We start from the raw sequence: 17548 nt of genomic DNA, 5'->3' as shown, positions 1-17548 counted from the left end.
GCGGTGTGTGGGACAGGTCTGTACGCGGTGTGTGGGACAGGTCTGTACGCGGTGTGTGGGACAGGTCTGTACGCGGTGTGTGGGACAGGTCTGTACGCGGTGTGTGGGACAGGTCTGTACGCGGTGTGTGGGACAGGTCTGTATAGTTTCTGTATACACTGTGTGGGACAGGTCTGTACGCGGTGTGTGGGACGTTCTGTACTCGGTCTGTTGGACAGGTCTGTACGCAGTGTGTGGGACAGGTCTGTACGCAGTGTGTGGGACAGGTCTGTACGCGGTGTGTGGGACGTTCTGTGGGACAGGTCTGTACACGGTGTGTGGGACAGGTCTGTACACGGTGTGTGGGACAGGTCTGTACACGGTGTGTGGGACAGGTCTGTACGCGGTGTGTGGGACAGTTCTGTACTCGGTGTGTGGGACAGGTCTGTACGCGGTGTGTGGGACAGGTCTGTACACGGTGTGTGGGACAGGTCTGTACGCGGTGTGTGGGACAGTTCTGTACTCGGTCTGTGGGACAGGTCTGTACGCGGTGTGTGGGACAGGTCTGTACGCGGTGTGTGGGACGTTCTGTACTCGGTCTGTGGGACAGGTCTGTACGCGGTGTGTGGGACAGGTCTGTACGCGGTGTGTGGGACAGGTCTGTACGCGGTGTGTGGGACGTTCTGTGGGACAGGTCTGTACGCGGTGTGTGGGACAGGTCTGTACGCGGTGTGTGGGACAGGTCTGTACGCGGTGTGTGGGACGTTCTGTGGGACAGGTCTGTACGCGGTGTGTGGGACAGGTCTGTACGCGGTGTGTGGGACAGGTCTGTACGCGGTGTGTGGGACAGGTCTGTACGCGGTGTGTGGGACAGGTCTGTACGCGGTGTGTGGGACAGGTCTGTACACGGTGTGTGGGACAGGTCTGTACGCGGTGTGTGGGACAGTTCTGTACTCGGTGTGTGGGACAGTTCTGTACTCGGTGTGTGGGACAGTTCTGTACTCGGTGTGTGGGACAGGTCTGTACGCGGTGTTTGGGACAGGTCCGTATACAGTGTGTGGGATAGTTCTGTACTCGGTCTGTGGGACAGGTCCGTATGCGGTGTGTGGGACAGGTCTGTACACGGTGTGTGGGACAGGTCTGTACGTGGCGTGTGGGACAGGTCTGTACGCGGTGTGTGGGACAGTTCTGTACTCGGTCTGTGGGACAGGTCTGTACGCGGTGTGTTGGACAGGTCTGTACGCGGTGTGTGGGACATGTCTGTACGCGGTGTGTGGGACAGGTCTGTACGCGGTGTGTGGGACGTTCTGTGGGACAGGTCTGTACGCGGTGTGTGGGACAGGTCTGTACGCGGTGTGTGGGACGTTCTGTGGGACAGGTCTGTACGCGGTGTGTGGGACAGGTCTGTACACGGTGTGTGGGACAGGTCTGTACGCGGTGTGTGGGACAGTTCTGTACTCGGTCTGTGGGACAGGTCTGTACGCGGTGTGTGGGACAGGTCTGTACACGGTGTGTGGGACAGGTCTGTACGCGGTGTGTGGGACGTTCTGTGTTGTGAATTTGCTTTTTGCTCCCTCTAGTGGTTACTAGTTTTTTGACTCTGGTTTTTCTGTCATTCCTTTTATCCGCACCTGGGTCGTTAGTTAGGGGTGTTGCTATATAAGCTCCCTGGACCTTCAGTTCAATGCCTGGCAACGTAGTTATCAGAGCTAGTCTGCTGTGCTCTTGTCTACTGATCCTGGTTCCAGTTATATCAGCTAAGTCTGCCTTTTGCTTTTTGCTATTTGTTTTGGTTTTGTATTTTTGTCCAGCTTGTTCCAAATCTATATCCTGACCTTTGCTGGAAGCTCTAGGGGGCTGGTGTTCTCCCCCCGGACCGTTAGACGGTTCGGGGGTTCTTGAATTTCCAGTGTGGATTTTGATAGGGTTTTTGTTGACCATATAAGTTACCTTTCTTTATTCTGCTATCAGTAAGCGGGCCTCTCTGTGCTAAACCTGGTTCATTTCTGTGTTTGTCATTTCCTCTTACCTCACCGTCATTATTTGTGGGGGGCTTCTATCCAGCTTTGGGGTCCCCTTCTCTGGAGGCAAGAAAGGTCTTTGTTTTCCTCTACTAGGGGTAGCTAGATTCTCCGGCTGGCGCGTGTCATCTAGAATCAACGTAGGAATGATCCCCGGCTACTTCTAGTGTTGGCGTTAGGAGTAGATATATGGTCAACCCAGTTACCACTGCCCTATGAGCTGGATTTTTGTATTCTGCAGACTTCCACGTTCCTCTGAGACCCTCGCCATTGGGGTCATAACAGTTTGCCAGGCCAGTATTAAATGTTTAATGCATTGCAGAAGAGGGATTATAAGAAAGAAGATTCTGAGTTTTTTTTTTCTTTTTCCCCTTTACCTCAGAGTGGCTATGCTTGCTGCAGACATGAATGTCCAGACCTTGATTACAAGTGTGGACCAGCTGGCTACTCGTGTGCAGGGCATACAAGACTATGTTATCAGAAATCCTAGGTCAGAACCTAAAATACCGATTCCTGAACTGTTTTCCGGAGACAGGTTTAAGTTTAGGAATTTCGTGAATAATTGTAAATTGTTTTTGTCCCTGAGACCCTGTTCATCTGGAGATTCTGCTCAGCAAGTAAAAATTGTTATTTCGTTCTTACGGGGCGACCCTCAGGATTGGGCTTTTTCGCTGGCGCCAGGAGATCCGGCATTTGCTGATCTTGATGCGTTTTTTCTGGCGCTCGGTTTACTTTATGAGGAACCCAATCTTGAGATTCAGGCAGAAAAGACCTTGCTGGCTATGTCTCAGGGGCAGGACGAGGCTGAAGTGTATTGCCAAAAATTTCGGAAATGGTCCGTGCTGACACATTGGAACGAGTGTGCACTGGCCGCTAATTTTAGAAATGGCCTTTCTGAAGCCATTAAGAATGTTATGGTGGGTTTTCCCATTCCCACAGGTCTGAATGATACTATGGCACTGGCTATTCAAATTGACCGGCGGTTGCGGGAGCGCAAAACCGCAAATTCCCTCATGGTGTTGTCTGAACAGACACCTAATTCGGTGCAATGTGATAGAAAAACCGCAAATCCCCTCATGGTGTTGTCTGAACAGACACCTGATTTAATGCAATGTGATAGAATCCTGACTAGAAATGAGCGGAAAATTCATAGACGTCGGAATGGCTTGTGCTACTACTGTGGTGATTCTACACATGTTATCTCAGCATGCTCTAAACGTATAGCTAAGGTTGTTAGTCCTGTCACCGTCGGTAATTTGCAACCTAAATTTATTCTGTCTGTAACTTTGATTTGCTCACTGTCATCTTATCCTGTCATGGCGTTTGTAGATTCAGGTGCTGCCCTGAGTCTCATGGATCTCTCATTTGCTAAGCGCTGTGGTTTTACTCTTGAACCATTAGAAAATCCTATTCCTCTTAGGGGTATTGATGCTACACCATTGGCAGCAAATAAACCGCAGTATTGGACACAGGTTACCATGTGCATGACTCCTGAACACCGCGAGGTGATACGTTTCCTGGTTTTACATAAAATGCATGATTTGGTTGTTTTAGGGCTGCCATGGTTACAGACCCATAATCCAGTCCTGGACTGGAAGGCTATGTCAGTCTCAAGTTGGGGCTGTCGTGGTATTCATGGGGATTCCCTGCCTGTGTCTATTGCTTCTTCTACGCCTTCGGAAGTTCCGGAGTATTTGTCTGATTATCAGGATGTCTTCAGTGAGTCTGAGTCCAGTGCACTGCCTCCTCATAGGGACTGTGACTGTGCTATAGATTTGATCCCAGGCAGTAAATTTCCTAAGGGAAGACTGTTTAATCTGTCGGTACCTGAACATACCGCTATGCGTTCATATATCAAGGAGTCTCTGGAGAAAGGACATATTCGTCCGTCTTCTTCCCCTCTTGGTGCGGGATTCTTTTTTGTGGCAAAAAAGGACGGATCTTTGAGACCTTGTATTGATTATCGGCTTTTAAATAAGATCACTGTCAAATTTCAGTATCCTTTACCGCTGTTGTCTGACTTGTTTGCCCGGATTAAGGGTGCCAAGTGGTTCACCAAGATAGACCTTCGTGGTGCGTACAACCTTGTGCGCATTAAGCAAGGTGATGAATGGAAAACCGCATTCAATACGCCCGAAGGTCATTTTGAGTACTTGGTGATGCCTTTTGGGCTCTCCAATGCGCCTTCAGTTTTTCAGTCCTTTATGCATGACATTTTCCGGAAGTATCTGGATAAATTTTTGATTGTTTATCTGGATGATATTTTGGTTTTTTCTGATGATTGGGATTCGCATGTGGAGCAGGTCAGGTTGGTCTTTAAAATTTTGCGTGAAAATTCTTTGTTTGTCAAGGGCTCAAAGTGTCTCTTTGGTGTACAGAAGGTTCCCTTTTTGGGGTTCATTTTTTCCCCTTCTGCTGTGGAGATGGACCCAGTCAAGGTCCGAGCTATTCTTGATTGGACTCAGCCCTCGTCAGTTAAGAGTCTTCAGAAGTTCTTGGGCTTCGCTAACTTCTACCGTCGTTTTATCGCTAATTTTTCTAGCATTGTGAAACCTTTGACGGATATGACCAAGAAGGGCTCCGATGTAGCTAACTGGGCTCCTGCTGCCGTGGAGGCTTTCCAGGAGTTGAAACGCCGGTTTACTTCGGCGCCTGTTTTGTGCCAGCCTGACGTCTCACTTCCCTTTCAGGTTGAGGTGGATGCTTCGGAGATTGGGGCAGGGGCCGTTTTGTCGCAGAGAGGCCCTGGTTGCTCTGTTATGAAACCTTGTGCCTTTTTCTCTAGGAAGTTTTCGCCTGCCGAGCGAAATTATGATGTGGGCAATCGGGAGTTGTTGGCCATGAAATGGGCATTTGAGGAGTGGCGTCATTGGCTCGAGGGTGCTAAGCATCGTGTGGTGGTCTTGACTGATCACAAAAATCTGATGTATCTCGAGTCTGCTAAACGCCTTAATCCGAGACAGGCCCGCTGGTCATTGTTTTTCTCCCGCTTTGATTTTGTTGTCTCGTATTTACCAGGTTCAAAGAATGTGAAGGCCGATGCTCTTTCTAGGAGCTTTGTGCCTGATGCTCCTGGAGTCGCTGATCCTGTTGGTATTCTTAAAGATGGAGTTATCTTGTCAGCTATTTCTCCGGATCTGCGACGTGTGTTGCAGAGATTTCAGGCTGATAGGCCTGAGTCTTGTCCACCTGACAGACTGTTTGTCCCGGATAAGTGGACCAGCAGAGTAATTTCCGAGGTTCATTCCTCGGTGTTGGCAGGTCACCCGGGAATTTTTGGCACCAGAGATCTGGTGGCCAGGTCCTTTTGGTGGCCTTCCTTGTCAAGGGATGTGCGGTCATTTGTGCAGTCCTGTGGGACTTGTGCTCGAGCTAAGCCTTGCTGTTCTCGTGCCAGCGGTTTGCTCTTGCCCTTGCCTGTCCCGAAGAGACCTTGGACACATATCTCCATGGATTTCATTTCTGATCTTCCGCTATCTCAGGGCATGTCCGTTATCTGGGTGATATGTGATCGCTTCTCCAAGATGGTCCATTTGGTTCCTTTGCCTAAGCTGCCTTCCTCTTCCGATCTGGTTCCTGTGTTTTTCCAGAACGTGGTTCGTTTGCACGGCATCCCTGAGAATATTGTGTCAGACAGAGGATCCCAGTTCGTTTCCAGGTTCTGGCGATCCTTTTGTAGTAGGATGGGCATTGATTTGTCGTTTTCGTCTGCTTTCCATCCTCAGACTAATGGACAGACGGAGCGAACCAATCAGACTTTGGAGGCTTATTTGAGGTGTTTTGTCTCTGCTGATCAGGACGATTGGGTGACATTCTTGCCGTTGGCTGAGTTTGCCCTTAATAATCGGGCTAGTTCCGCCACCTTGGTTTCGCCTTTTCTCTGCAACTCTGGTTTCCATCCTCGCTTTTCTTCGGGTCATGTGGAGCCTTCTGACTGTCCTGGGGTGGATTCTGTGGTAGATAGGTTGCAGCGGATCTGGAATCATGTGGTAGACAACTTGAAGTTGTCACAGGAGAGGGCTCAGCGCTTTGCCAACCGCCGCCGCGGTGTGGGTCCCCGACTACGCGTTGGGGATTTGGTATGGCTTTCTTCCCACTTTGTTCCTATGAAGGTCTCCTCTCCCAAATTTAAACCTCGTTTTATTGGGCCTTACAAGATATTGGAAATCCTTAATCCTGTATCTTTTCGTCTGGATCTTCCTGTGTCGTTTGCTATTCACAATGTATTTCATAGGTCCTTGTTGCGGCGGTACATTGTGCCTGTAGTTCCTTCTGCTGAGCCTCCTGCTCCGGTGTTGGTTGAGGGCGAGTTGGAGTACGTGGTGGAGAAGATCTTGGATTCTCGCCTCTCCAGGCGGAGGCTTCAGTACCTGGTCAAGTGGAAGGGCTATGGTCAGGAGGATAATTCCTGGGTGGTCGCCTCTGATTGTCATGCGGCCCATTTGGTTCGTGCCTTTCATGCCGCTCATCCTGATCGCCCTGGTGGTCGTGGTGAGGGTTCGGTGACCCCTCACTAAGGGGGGGGTACTGTTGTGAATTTGCTTTTTGCTCCCTCTAGTGGTTACTAGTTTTTTGACTCTGGTTTTTCTGTCATTCCTTTTATCCGCACCTGGGTCGTTAGTTAGGGGTGTTGCTATATAAGCTCCCTGGACCTTCAGTTCAATGCCTGGCAACGTAGTTATCAGAGCTAGTCTGCTGTGCTCTTGTCTACTGATCCTGGTTCCAGTTATATCAGCTAAGTCTGCCTTTTGCTTTTTGCTATTTGTTTTGGTTTTGTATTTTTGTCCAGCTTGTTCCAAATCTATATCCTGACCTTTGCTGGAAGCTCTAGGGGGCTGGTGTTCTCCCCCCGGACCGTTAGACGGTTCGGGGGTTCTTGAATTTCCAGTGTGGATTTTGATAGGGTTTTTGTTGACCATATAAGTTACCTTTCTTTATTCTGCTATCAGTAAGCGGGCCTCTCTGTGCTAAACCTGGTTCATTTCTGTGTTTGTCATTTCCTCTTACCTCACCGTCATTATTTGTGGGGGGCTTCTATCCAGCTTTGGGGTCCCCTTCTCTGGAGGCAAGAAAGGTCTTTGTTTTCCTCTACTAGGGGTAGCTAGATTCTCCGGCTGGCGCGTGTCATCTAGAATCAACGTAGGAATGATCCCCGGCTACTTCTAGTGTTGGCGTTAGGAGTAGATATATGGTCAACCCAGTTACCACTGCCCTATGAGCTGGATTTTTGTATTCTGCAGACTTACACGTTCCTCTGAGACCCTCGCCATTGGGGTCATAACAGTTCTGTACTCGGTCTGTGGGACAGGTCTGTACGCGGTGTGTGGGACGTTCTGTACTCGGTCTGTGGGACAGGTCTGTACGCGGTGTGTGGGACAGGTCTGTACACGGTGTGTGGGACAGGTCTGTACGCGGTGTGTGGGACGTTCTGTACTCGGTCTGTGGGACAGGTCTGTACGCGGTGTGTGGGACAGGTCTGTACGCGGTGTGTGGGACAGGTCTGTACGCGGTGTGTGGGACAGGTCTGTACGCGGTGTGTGGGACGTTCTGTGGGACAGGTCTGTACGCGGTGTGTGTGGGACAGGTCTGTACGCGGTGTGTGGGACGTTCTGTGGGACAGGTCTGTACGCGGTGTGTGGGACAGGTCTGTACACGGTGTGTGGGACAGGTCTGTACGCGGTGTGTGGGACAGGTCTGTACGCGGTGTGTGGGACAGGTCTGTACGCGGTGTGTGGGACAGGTCTGTACGCGGTGTGTGGGACGTTCTGTACTCGGTCTGTGGGACAGGTCTGTACGCGGTGTGTGGGACAGGTCTGTACGCGGTGTGTGGGACAGGTCTGTACGCGGTGTGTGGGACAGGTCTGTACGCGGTGTGTGGGACGTTCTGTGGGACAGGTCTGTACGCGGTGTGTGGGACAGGTCTGTACGCGGTGTGTGGGACAGGTCTGTACGCGGTGTGTGGGACGTTCTGTACTCGGTCTGTGGGACAGGTCTGTACGCGGTGTGTGGGACAGGTCTGTACACGGTGTGTGGGACAGGTCTGTACGTGGTGTGTGGGACAGTTCTGTACGCGGTGTGTGGGACAGTTCTGTACTCGGTGTGTGGGACAGGTCTGTACGCGGTGTGTGGGACAGGTCTGTACGCGGTGTGTGGGACAGGTCCGTATACAGTGTGTGGGATAGTTCTGTACTCGGTCTGTGGGACAGGTCCGTATGCGGTGTGTGGGACAGGTCTGTACACGGTGTGTGGGACAGGTCTGTACGCGGCGTGTGGGACAGGTCTGTACGCGGTGTGTGGGACAGGTCTGTACGCGGTGTGTGGGACAGGTCTGTACACGGTGTGTGGGACAGGTCTGTACGCGGTGTGTGGGACGTTCTGTACTCGGTCTGTGGGACAGGGTTGTACGCGGTGTGTGGGACAGGTCTGTACGCGGTGTGTGGGACGTTCTGTACTCGGTCTGTGGGACAGGTCTGTACGCGGTGTGTGGGACAGGTCTGTACACGGTGTGTGGGACGTTCTGTACTCGGTCTGTGGGACAGGTCTGTACGCGGTGTGTGGGACAGGTCTGTACGCGGTGTGTGGGACGTTCTGTGGGACAGGTCTGTACGCGGTGTGTGGGACAGGTCTGTACGCGGTGTGTGGGACGTTCTGTGGGACAGGTCTGTACGCGGTGTGTGGGACAGGTCTGTACGCGGTGTGTGGGACAGTTCTGTACTCGGTCTGTGGGACAGGTCTGTATGCGGTGTGTGGGACAGGTCTGTACACGGTGTGTGGGACAGGTCTGTACGCGGTGTGTGGGACAGTTCTGTACTCGGTCTGTGGGACAGGTCTGTACGCGGTGTGTGGGACGTTCTGTGGGACAGGTCTGTACGCGGTGTGTGGGACAGGTCTGTACGCGGTGTGTGGGACAGGTCTGTACGCGGTGTGTGGGACAGGTCTGTACGCGGTGTGTGGGACGTTCTGTACTCGGTCTGTGGGACAGGTCTGTACGCGGTGTGTGGGACAGGTCTGTACACGGTGTGTGAGACAGGTCTGTACGCGGTGTGTGGGACAGTTCTGTACGCGGTGTGTGGGACAGTTCTGTACTCGGTGTGTGGGACAGTTCTGTACTCGGTGTGTGGGACAGGTCTGTACGCAGTGTGTGGGACAGGTCCGTATACAGTGTGTGGGATAGTTCTGTACTCGGTCTGTGGGACAGGTCTGTACGCGGTGTGTGGGACAGTTCTGTACTCGGTCTGTGGGACAGGTCTGTACGCGGTGTGTTTGACAGGTCTGTACGCGGTGTGTGGGACAGGTCTGTACGCGGTGTGTGGGACATGTCTGTACGCGGTGTGTGGGACAGGTCTGTACGCGGTGTGTGGGACGTTCTGTGGGACAGGTCTGTACGCGGTGTGTGGGACAGGTCTGTACACGGTGTGTGGGACAGGTCTGTACGCGGTGTGTGGGACGTTCTGTGGGACAGGTCTGTACGCGGTGTGTGGGACAGGTCTGTACACGGTGTGTGGGACAGGTCTGTACGCGGTGTGTGGGACAGTTCTGTACTCGGTCTGTGGGACAGGTCTGTACGCGGTGTGTGGGACAGGTCTGTACACGGTGTGTGGGACAGGTCTGTACACGGTGTGTGGGACAGGTCTGTACACGGTGTGTGGGACAGGTCTGTACGCGGTGTGTGGGACGTTCTGTACTCGGTCTGTGGGACAGGTCTGTACGCGGTGTGTGGGACAGGTCTGTACACGGTGTGTGGGACAGGTCTGTACGCGGTGTGTGGGACGTTCTGTACTCGGTCTGTGGGACGGGTCTGTACGCGGTGTGTGGGACAGGTCTGTACGCGGTGTGTGGGACAGGTCTGTACGCGGTGTGTGGGACAGGTCTGTACTCGGTCTGTGGGACAGGTCTGTACGCGGTGTGTGGGACAGGTCTGTACACGGTGTGTGGGACAGGTCTGTACGCGGTGTGTGGGACGTTCTGTACTCGGTCTGTGGGACGGGTCTGTACGCGGTGTGTGGGACAGGTCTGTACGCGGTGTGTGGGACAGGTCTCTATATGGTGTGTAGGACAGGTCCGTATACAGTGTGTGGGACAGGTCCGTACTCGGTGTGTGGGACAGGCCTGTAAGCGGCGTGTGGGACAGGAGGACACGGATATCACATGCTAAGAGCAGTTGTGTGTTTCCTAGATGTGGGAGAGTGTGGAGACCGTGGAATAACCCACCAGTGAGCAGACACAAGACTTGTCAGGTACGTTATCCTCCATGTCAGCGCTGTAGCCACAAGAACATGTATTGGCCCCTATTCATCATCTCTGTTTATCCATTTTTCTGTAGTAATTTGTTTTGTGCATTTTTTTGTCTTTCTTTTTTAAGTTCTTTTTTTTCCTCTCCTAAACAACTTTGCTATACAAATGTTTTAGGCTGTGTTCACATCTAGCATTTTATTGTATCTGTTTTTTTATGCAAATAAGAAACCCCATGTTTTTTCAGTACCAGCAAAAGCTGACATTTCAGCAATCTCATCGCAGCTTGTTTTATTTTTCAACACTGAATTTGAGAACTTCACAGTTTTTGAAATCTGCAAAATGCAGAAAGCATGTTATGCTTTGTTTTTGCTTTATTTTCTAAATAAAACTAACTTTATTAAACATGTCCTGTAGACAAATCACACATGTAATCCGCAGCTAAAAATCGCTGCAAAAACACTACAAAAAAAAGCTTTGAGCATTTTTACTCTTGAGAGCAGAAAAAAAGCGCTGCATGTGAACATGGTTTTAGACAGATTCATGAAATCCAACTTTTTCCAAACGTCACATTTTTGGCCACATATCACTGTGACCTACCTGGAGTAAGGATTCTGGCTGGAAATTTTATTTGCTCATATTTGGAGACTAGTTTTGCAAAATTTTAAGGGATTTGAGACTTTTTATGCTAAATAGTCACAGAAAAATTATTAAAAATTAAAACAAAGAGGATTTTTAATTTTGTTCCAAATTCATGGACCATGTGCACCATTTTGAAAAAAATTGTGGCAAGAAAATATCGGAAAAGAAAAGTGATTTGTGGTTTATTTATTATTTTTATTTTACGTCAATGTGACTTTTCTAGATGTATTAGATTTTTTTGCAAATAATAAACCAGGCAAAAATACCTGGAAAACGTAAAATATGTCGACAAGTGGCAAACTAAAAAAAAGAGAACAGATACAATAGACTTGAAAAATGTGCAAATGGAAACCTATTAGACATTGATAACCTATTCGTAGGATAGGCAATAAATATCATATTTATCACCTACACCCAGCATGCCCAGGTAATAAATATCATATCAGTGGGATGGCCCTACACCCAGCCTCCCCACCGATCAGTTATTTGTGAGGACCAGATGTGCACAGTATGCATCCGCCTGCCGTTGGAGCGAGAACAGCTGATCTAAGGTGTCCTAGGTGTTAGACCATCACCGATTTTATGTTGGTGACCTATCCTTGGGATAGTCATCAGTGTCTCTGGACAACCCTGTTAATTGACAGTTGCCTACGTCTTGAAGTCTGTAGTGGTAAATTAGTTATTGCACGAGTGTGTAATTATCTGCCAAGATTCTGCCCCATGAAATCTTATAAGGAAACTCTTTTACATGCTGCCATGATTGTCACCTGTGTAATATGATCTAATCTAATGTGTTTCCTATCTGTTATACAGCCATTATATCTAGAACAGGGCCCCATTAATGACAGAGTTAAACTACCAGCCTTTCAGCACCCTGTCAAGTAAGTATATTTGTGATTCATAGATTTATTTTGATGGTGAGAGTAGTTTACAAAGGCAGAGTGATTGCTGACAATGAGCACAAGTTGATAATCTGTCTCTCCATCTCATGTCATCTATCAATCTAATCTATTCATTCATCCATCCCATCTAAAAATGTCCTAATTTCGAGAATCATAATGAACCAGTCCTATTTCGATTGTTTTGATAGTACTTTAAAGGGTTTGTTTAGTTTAAAGGATTTGTCCACTGCTCAGGCAACTGTTTCTCAATCTCATGTTTCACCCCCAGTAAAATAATAACACTTGTCATCACCTCCGGTGCTGGAACCATTCCAGCAGTGTCGGCACTGGCTCTCCTAGGGCTCACATGACATTGTGTCATGCAATCCCTGCTGCCAATCAGAGGAAGCTTCACATCCAGAGGTAATGAGAGAGCAGCTGCAGCTCTCACTTCTTCTGTATACTTTGATTAGTCCAAAGGAGGGGAGAGTGAAGCTTGCACTGATTGGCCGCAACAATCGCGTGACACAGCAAAGTCATTGAAGTCAGGGGAGAGCACAACGCTGAAGAAGAGTGCAAGTGCTGTTTTATTGGGAAAACATAGGGATTTAGAAGGGGTAGTCCAAGTAGTGGACAACCCCCTTAAGGCCGGGGACACACTTAACGTATAAAAAAACGGTCCGTTTTTCACGGCCGAGAATCGCACAAATGTTTCAAAAACAGTGATCCGTGTGCAGTGCGAGGATGCGATTTCCTCGCATCAAATGATCCGTGTGACATCCGTATGGCATCCGTATGCCGAGATTTTCTCGCAAGCTTGCAAAACCGACATCTAATGGATTTATGTGCTCAAATGTTCGGGAAAACATATATACAGTATATATATATATATAGATATGTCATTGAGACACATATATATATTCTGTATTTATATTTCATTCAGCGCGATATCTGTGAAAAGCCGGTAATTCAATTGCCGGCTTTGCATTTCTCCTGCACAAACCCGACAGGATATGAGATATGGTTTACATACAGTAAACCATCTCATATCCCCTTTTTTTTGCATATTCCACACTACTAATGTTAGTAGTATGTATGTGCAAAATTTGGGCGCTGTAGCTGCTAAAATAAAGGGTTAAATGGCGGAAAAAATTGGCGTGGGCTCCCGCGCAATTTTCTCCGCCAGAGTGGTAAAGCCAGTGACTGAGGGCAGATATTAATAGCCAGGAGAGGGTCCATGGTTATTGGCCCCCCTGTGGCTAAAAACATCTGCCCCCAGCCACCCCAGAAAAGGCACATCTGGAAGATGCGCCTATTCTGGCACTTGGCCTCTCTCTTCCCACTCCCTGTAGCAGTGGGATATGGGGTAATGAAGGGTTAATGCCACCTTGCTATTGGAAGGTGACATTAAGCCAGATTAATAATGGAGAGGCGTCAATTATGACACCTATCCATTATTAATCCAATTGTTTGAAAGGGTTAAAAAACACACACACACATGATTAAAAAGTATTTTAATGAAATAAACACAGCGGTTGTTTTAATATTTTATTGCTCTCTCATTCCATTTTCAGACCCTCGCTTGGCAAAACAATAAACACACAAGATACATACCCTCTCTGATGAACTGTCACGTCCCACGAAGTAATCCATCTGAAGGGGTTAACTAATATTACAGGCAGAGCTGCGATAAACCACTCGCTCGTGCCTGTAATCCCCGGGTGCTGAAAGGAAAGCAGTGATCTGTACTTACCTTCAGTCGCGGTGATGCGCCCCTGCTGGATGTTCTCATGAACTGCAGCCTGGGAACTTTTTCCCACGCTCCAGGTCATATGAGGACATCCACCAGGGGGCGCATCACCGCGACTGAAGGTAACTATAGGTCACCTATAGTTACCTTCAGTCGCGGTGATGCGCCCCCTGGTGGATGTCCTCATATGACCTGGAGCGTGGGAAAAAGTTCCCAGGCTGCAGTTCATGAGAACATCCAGCAGGGGCGCATCACCGCGACTGAATGTAAGTATAGATCACTGCTTTCCTTTCAGCACCCGGGGATTACAGGCACGAGCGAGTGGTTTATCGCAGCTCTGCCTGTAATATTAGTTAACCCCTTCAGATGGATTACCTCGTGGGACGTGACAGTTCATCAGAAGGTATGTATCTTGTGTGTTTATTGTTTTGCCAAGCGAGGGTCTGAAAATGGAATGAGAGAGCAATAAAATATTAAAACAACCGCTGTGTTTATTTCATTAAAATACTTTTTAATCATGTGTGTGTGTGTTTTTTAACCCTTTCAAACAATTGGATTAATAATGGATAGGTGACATAATTGACGCCTCTCCATTATTAATCTGGCTTAATGTCACCTTCCAATAGCAAGGTGGCATTAACCCTTCATTACCCCATATCCCACCGCTACAGGGAGTGGGAAGAGAGTGGCCAAGTGCCAGAACAGGCGCATCTTCCAGATGTGCCTTTTCTGGGGTGGCTGGGGGCAGATGTTTTTAGCCACGGGGGGGCCAATAACCATGGACCCTCTCCTGGCTATTAATATCTGCCCTCAGTCACTGGCTTTACCATTCTGGCGGAGAAAATTGCGCGGGAGCCCACGCCAATTTTTTCCGCCATTTAACCCTTTATTTTAGCAGCTACAGCGGCCAAATTTTGCACATACACACTACTAACATTAGTAGTGTGGAATATGCAAAAAAAATGGGGATATGAGATGGTTTACTGTATGAAAACCATGTCTCATATCCTGTCGGGTTTGTGAAGGAGAAATGCAAAGCCGGCAATTGAATTACCGGCTTTTCTATAGAACACCGCTGCGTATTTCTCGCAATGCACACGCATGGTCCGTGTGTAATCCGATTTTTTCTCGCACCCATAGACTTGCATTGGCGAGTCTCGGCCGAGATACGCTGACAATCGCAGCCTGCTGCGAGTTCCCTCGGATCCGAAATACGGTGGAGAAAATATCGGATGATGGGAGCTGAACCATAGATTAACATTGGGCCGAGTGCTATGCGATTTTTTATCGCATAGCACTCGTCCGTATTACGGTCTAGTGTGACCCCGGCCTAAGAAGAAAAGTCTGCAGTCACTCTATGCTGCGTGACAGCTTGAGATGCACCTTCTATCACATTTCCCCTGCATTACCCACCCAAGCAGGGCGGTCACGTTACTGCATGTTTGAAATTTGTGTTCTTATGGTCACGTGCAGAATAGATTCTTCTCCGCTAGAAAGATTAAGACTTGTAGGAGAGACTAGTCTGTACATGACTGCAATTGTGCATATCATATACATGTGTTCCTGTGTCCACAAACTCACTTGGTGAATATTGGAGAATTGTGACAGTCTGTGCATCACATACTGTCACGATTCAACAGCCTGCTGTCATATAGAGTGACTTCAGACTTTTCTTGATAGACTGGACACCCCCTTTAATACATGTACATTTGCATATCATGCACTCTGTGCCATAGACTTGATGCCAACAGTAAGGCCTTCTTCACACTAGTGTATAACACGGCTGAGCACTATCTGATGATTTATCAGATAGCACTCGGTGCAATGTTATACTATGAGGCAGTGCAGATCTGCAATTTTTTTTAAAAAAATTTCATGCCAATTCGGGATGAGAAAACAATGGCAGCATACTATGAGTGCATCCGACAATCTGATCACGTATGCCCATACAAGTCTATGGGTGCATGTGAAACATCGGACTGCACTTGGATGTCATCTGAGTGCTATGTACGCCCACAAAGGAGATGGAGAAGATGAAGAAACTAAGTTCTCTTTCTTCTCCACACCTATACTGTGAATCTCTCATGCAGGTGAATCGGATCACACTCCGATCAAAACTCATAAGTAGCCCAATTCTTTTGCATTAGTGAATCCATCTCTGTGCCACCACGGTTCAACACTGTTAAAATGGCAACATGTGCTAGGGCGATGCTACCTCCATCAGAAGTATATATGTACAATTTTTAATAATCTGACGTTTGTTTTTTTACAGGCTTTTCTGGCCAAAGTCAAAGTGTTATGACTTCTTGTATCAGGAGGCTGAAGAACTGCTCAGGAACTTTCCAGTTCAGGCCACCATTTCTTTCTACCAGGAATCCGACAGCAGTGCTTCTGAGGATGAAGAGACTTATCAGAATTAGGTCCTTAATCCATCCTTCTACCTAGGGATATATATACACACAATGATGTTTTATTCTCCTAATCTTGGTCGCATTGTACATAGATATGTGATCCACTATGGAGGACTGCTTAGCTAGAGATCTTTCTATTTCAGATGGATCACCCATAAAATGACTCTAATGAATCTGTTGCAACAGTTACATTGCAGCTGCCATAAAAAGTCATCACATTTCCTACTTTCACCCTAAAATGGGCAGTTTGAGCTAAAGACTTATCTTTTACTCCTTTGTAAGACATTGTATCAATGAAAATACTGGAATAGATATTGCTGATTGTATCAATGTTTCTCATTGGAAAGCCGTGCTTACATCCCACTGATGTGTGATGAATGGACTATACTTTGAGAGATGAGGTCTGTGTTCACCTAAGGGCTCATTCACACATCCCGTCCGATTTTCCTGTATCAGTGCCACCAGTGGCTTTCAGGCATAGCATTCATACCTATGATATTCTGTTAGGCTGTGCACATGTCTGATTTTTTTCAAGCCAAGTCAATGGCTCCGCTCTGAAGTGCCGGCGCCAGAGCTTGGTTTTCACATGCGAGACACGGACGTTTTTCTCGCAAGTGGAAAGGAGCCCTAATACAGATTTGCTTCATTGTGACCTTGCCTAAAATTTAACCTAATGGACATTTGTCACCGGATAGTGATCTTTTTCATAGTTTCCACCTTTACAGAAGTGAACCACAAATCTAGCCATATAAAATAACAATCAGACAGGGCCACCTCACCACAGTTCCCCCCGACTCATTGTTTTATCATGCCAACATCTTACATCAATGCTGCAGCCAATCACTGAGCTCAGCGGTTCATTCCGTCTACCTCAAAACACAGAGACCAGAGCAGCGGGGAGATCCAGCTCCAAATCAGGGAGGATGACTACTGTATGATTTTGTTATTTTACATGACAAAGTTTGGGATCTGTTTCAATCCAAGCACTTTCTGCCTTGAACATAAATATTTGTACTAATTTATTCCATGTATTTCCTAAATTTTTAAGATATTATTTATAAATTTATAATAAAATTTTACTTTTTTAAAGTTTTGAAATAACCATCTGAGAAGCTGTTTTGTTTCCATTGCAGGCATTGATTGCCCTTCTATACATTTATATTGTGCCCAATAATTTACAGGGCTCTAATGGTAACTAAAAATACAGGGACAGTGAATGTATCCTCAGAAAATGATCTATTGTTTAAATCAGTCTTTTGTGTTAAATGTATTTTTAACCCTTAATAACCAGAGGTATTTTCATTTTTGCGTTTTCGTTTTTTGCTTCACTTCTTCCCAGAGCCATAACTTTTTTTATTTTTCAGCCAATATGGCCATGTGAGGGCTTGTTTTTGCAGGACAAGTTGTAATGTTGAACAACACCATTGGTTTTAACATATCGTGTACTGGAAAAAAGGCAAAAAAATTCCAAGTGCGGTGAAATTGCAAAAAAAAGTGCAATTCCACAGTTGTTTTTTTTTAACATGTTCATTAAATGCTAAAACTGACCTGCCATTATGATCCTCCAGGTTATTATGAGTTCATAGACACCAAACATGTATAGGTTCTTTTTTATTTAAGTGGTGAAAAACA

At 47.6% G+C, this 17548-nt stretch overlaps 1 protein-coding gene across 1 annotated transcript in view; it reads left to right on the top strand.

The window, feature by feature from the left end:
• RIPPLY2 (ripply transcriptional repressor 2) overlaps positions 1 to 17012 on the top strand; it is a 32003-nt gene extending 14991 nt beyond the window's left edge. The window contains exons 2-4 of the mRNA XM_077292879.1: positions 10177 to 10237; positions 11688 to 11755; positions 15778 to 17012. Of these exons, the coding sequence (XP_077148994.1) occupies positions 10177 to 10237; positions 11688 to 11755; positions 15778 to 15925 (277 nt within the window). The 3' untranslated portion in view covers positions 15926 to 17012. The remainder of the gene's footprint in view (positions 1 to 10176; positions 10238 to 11687; positions 11756 to 15777) is intronic.
• The last annotated feature ends 536 nt before the right edge of the window (positions 17013 to 17548 follow it).

This window comes from Ranitomeya variabilis, chromosome 2 (assembly GCF_051348905.1).
Source record: "Ranitomeya variabilis isolate aRanVar5 chromosome 2, aRanVar5.hap1, whole genome shotgun sequence".
Lineage (NCBI taxonomy): Eukaryota > Metazoa > Chordata > Amphibia > Anura > Dendrobatidae > Ranitomeya > Ranitomeya variabilis.
Note: the sequence above shows the minus strand (reverse complement) of the source record. Positions and strands in the feature narration are given on the sequence as shown.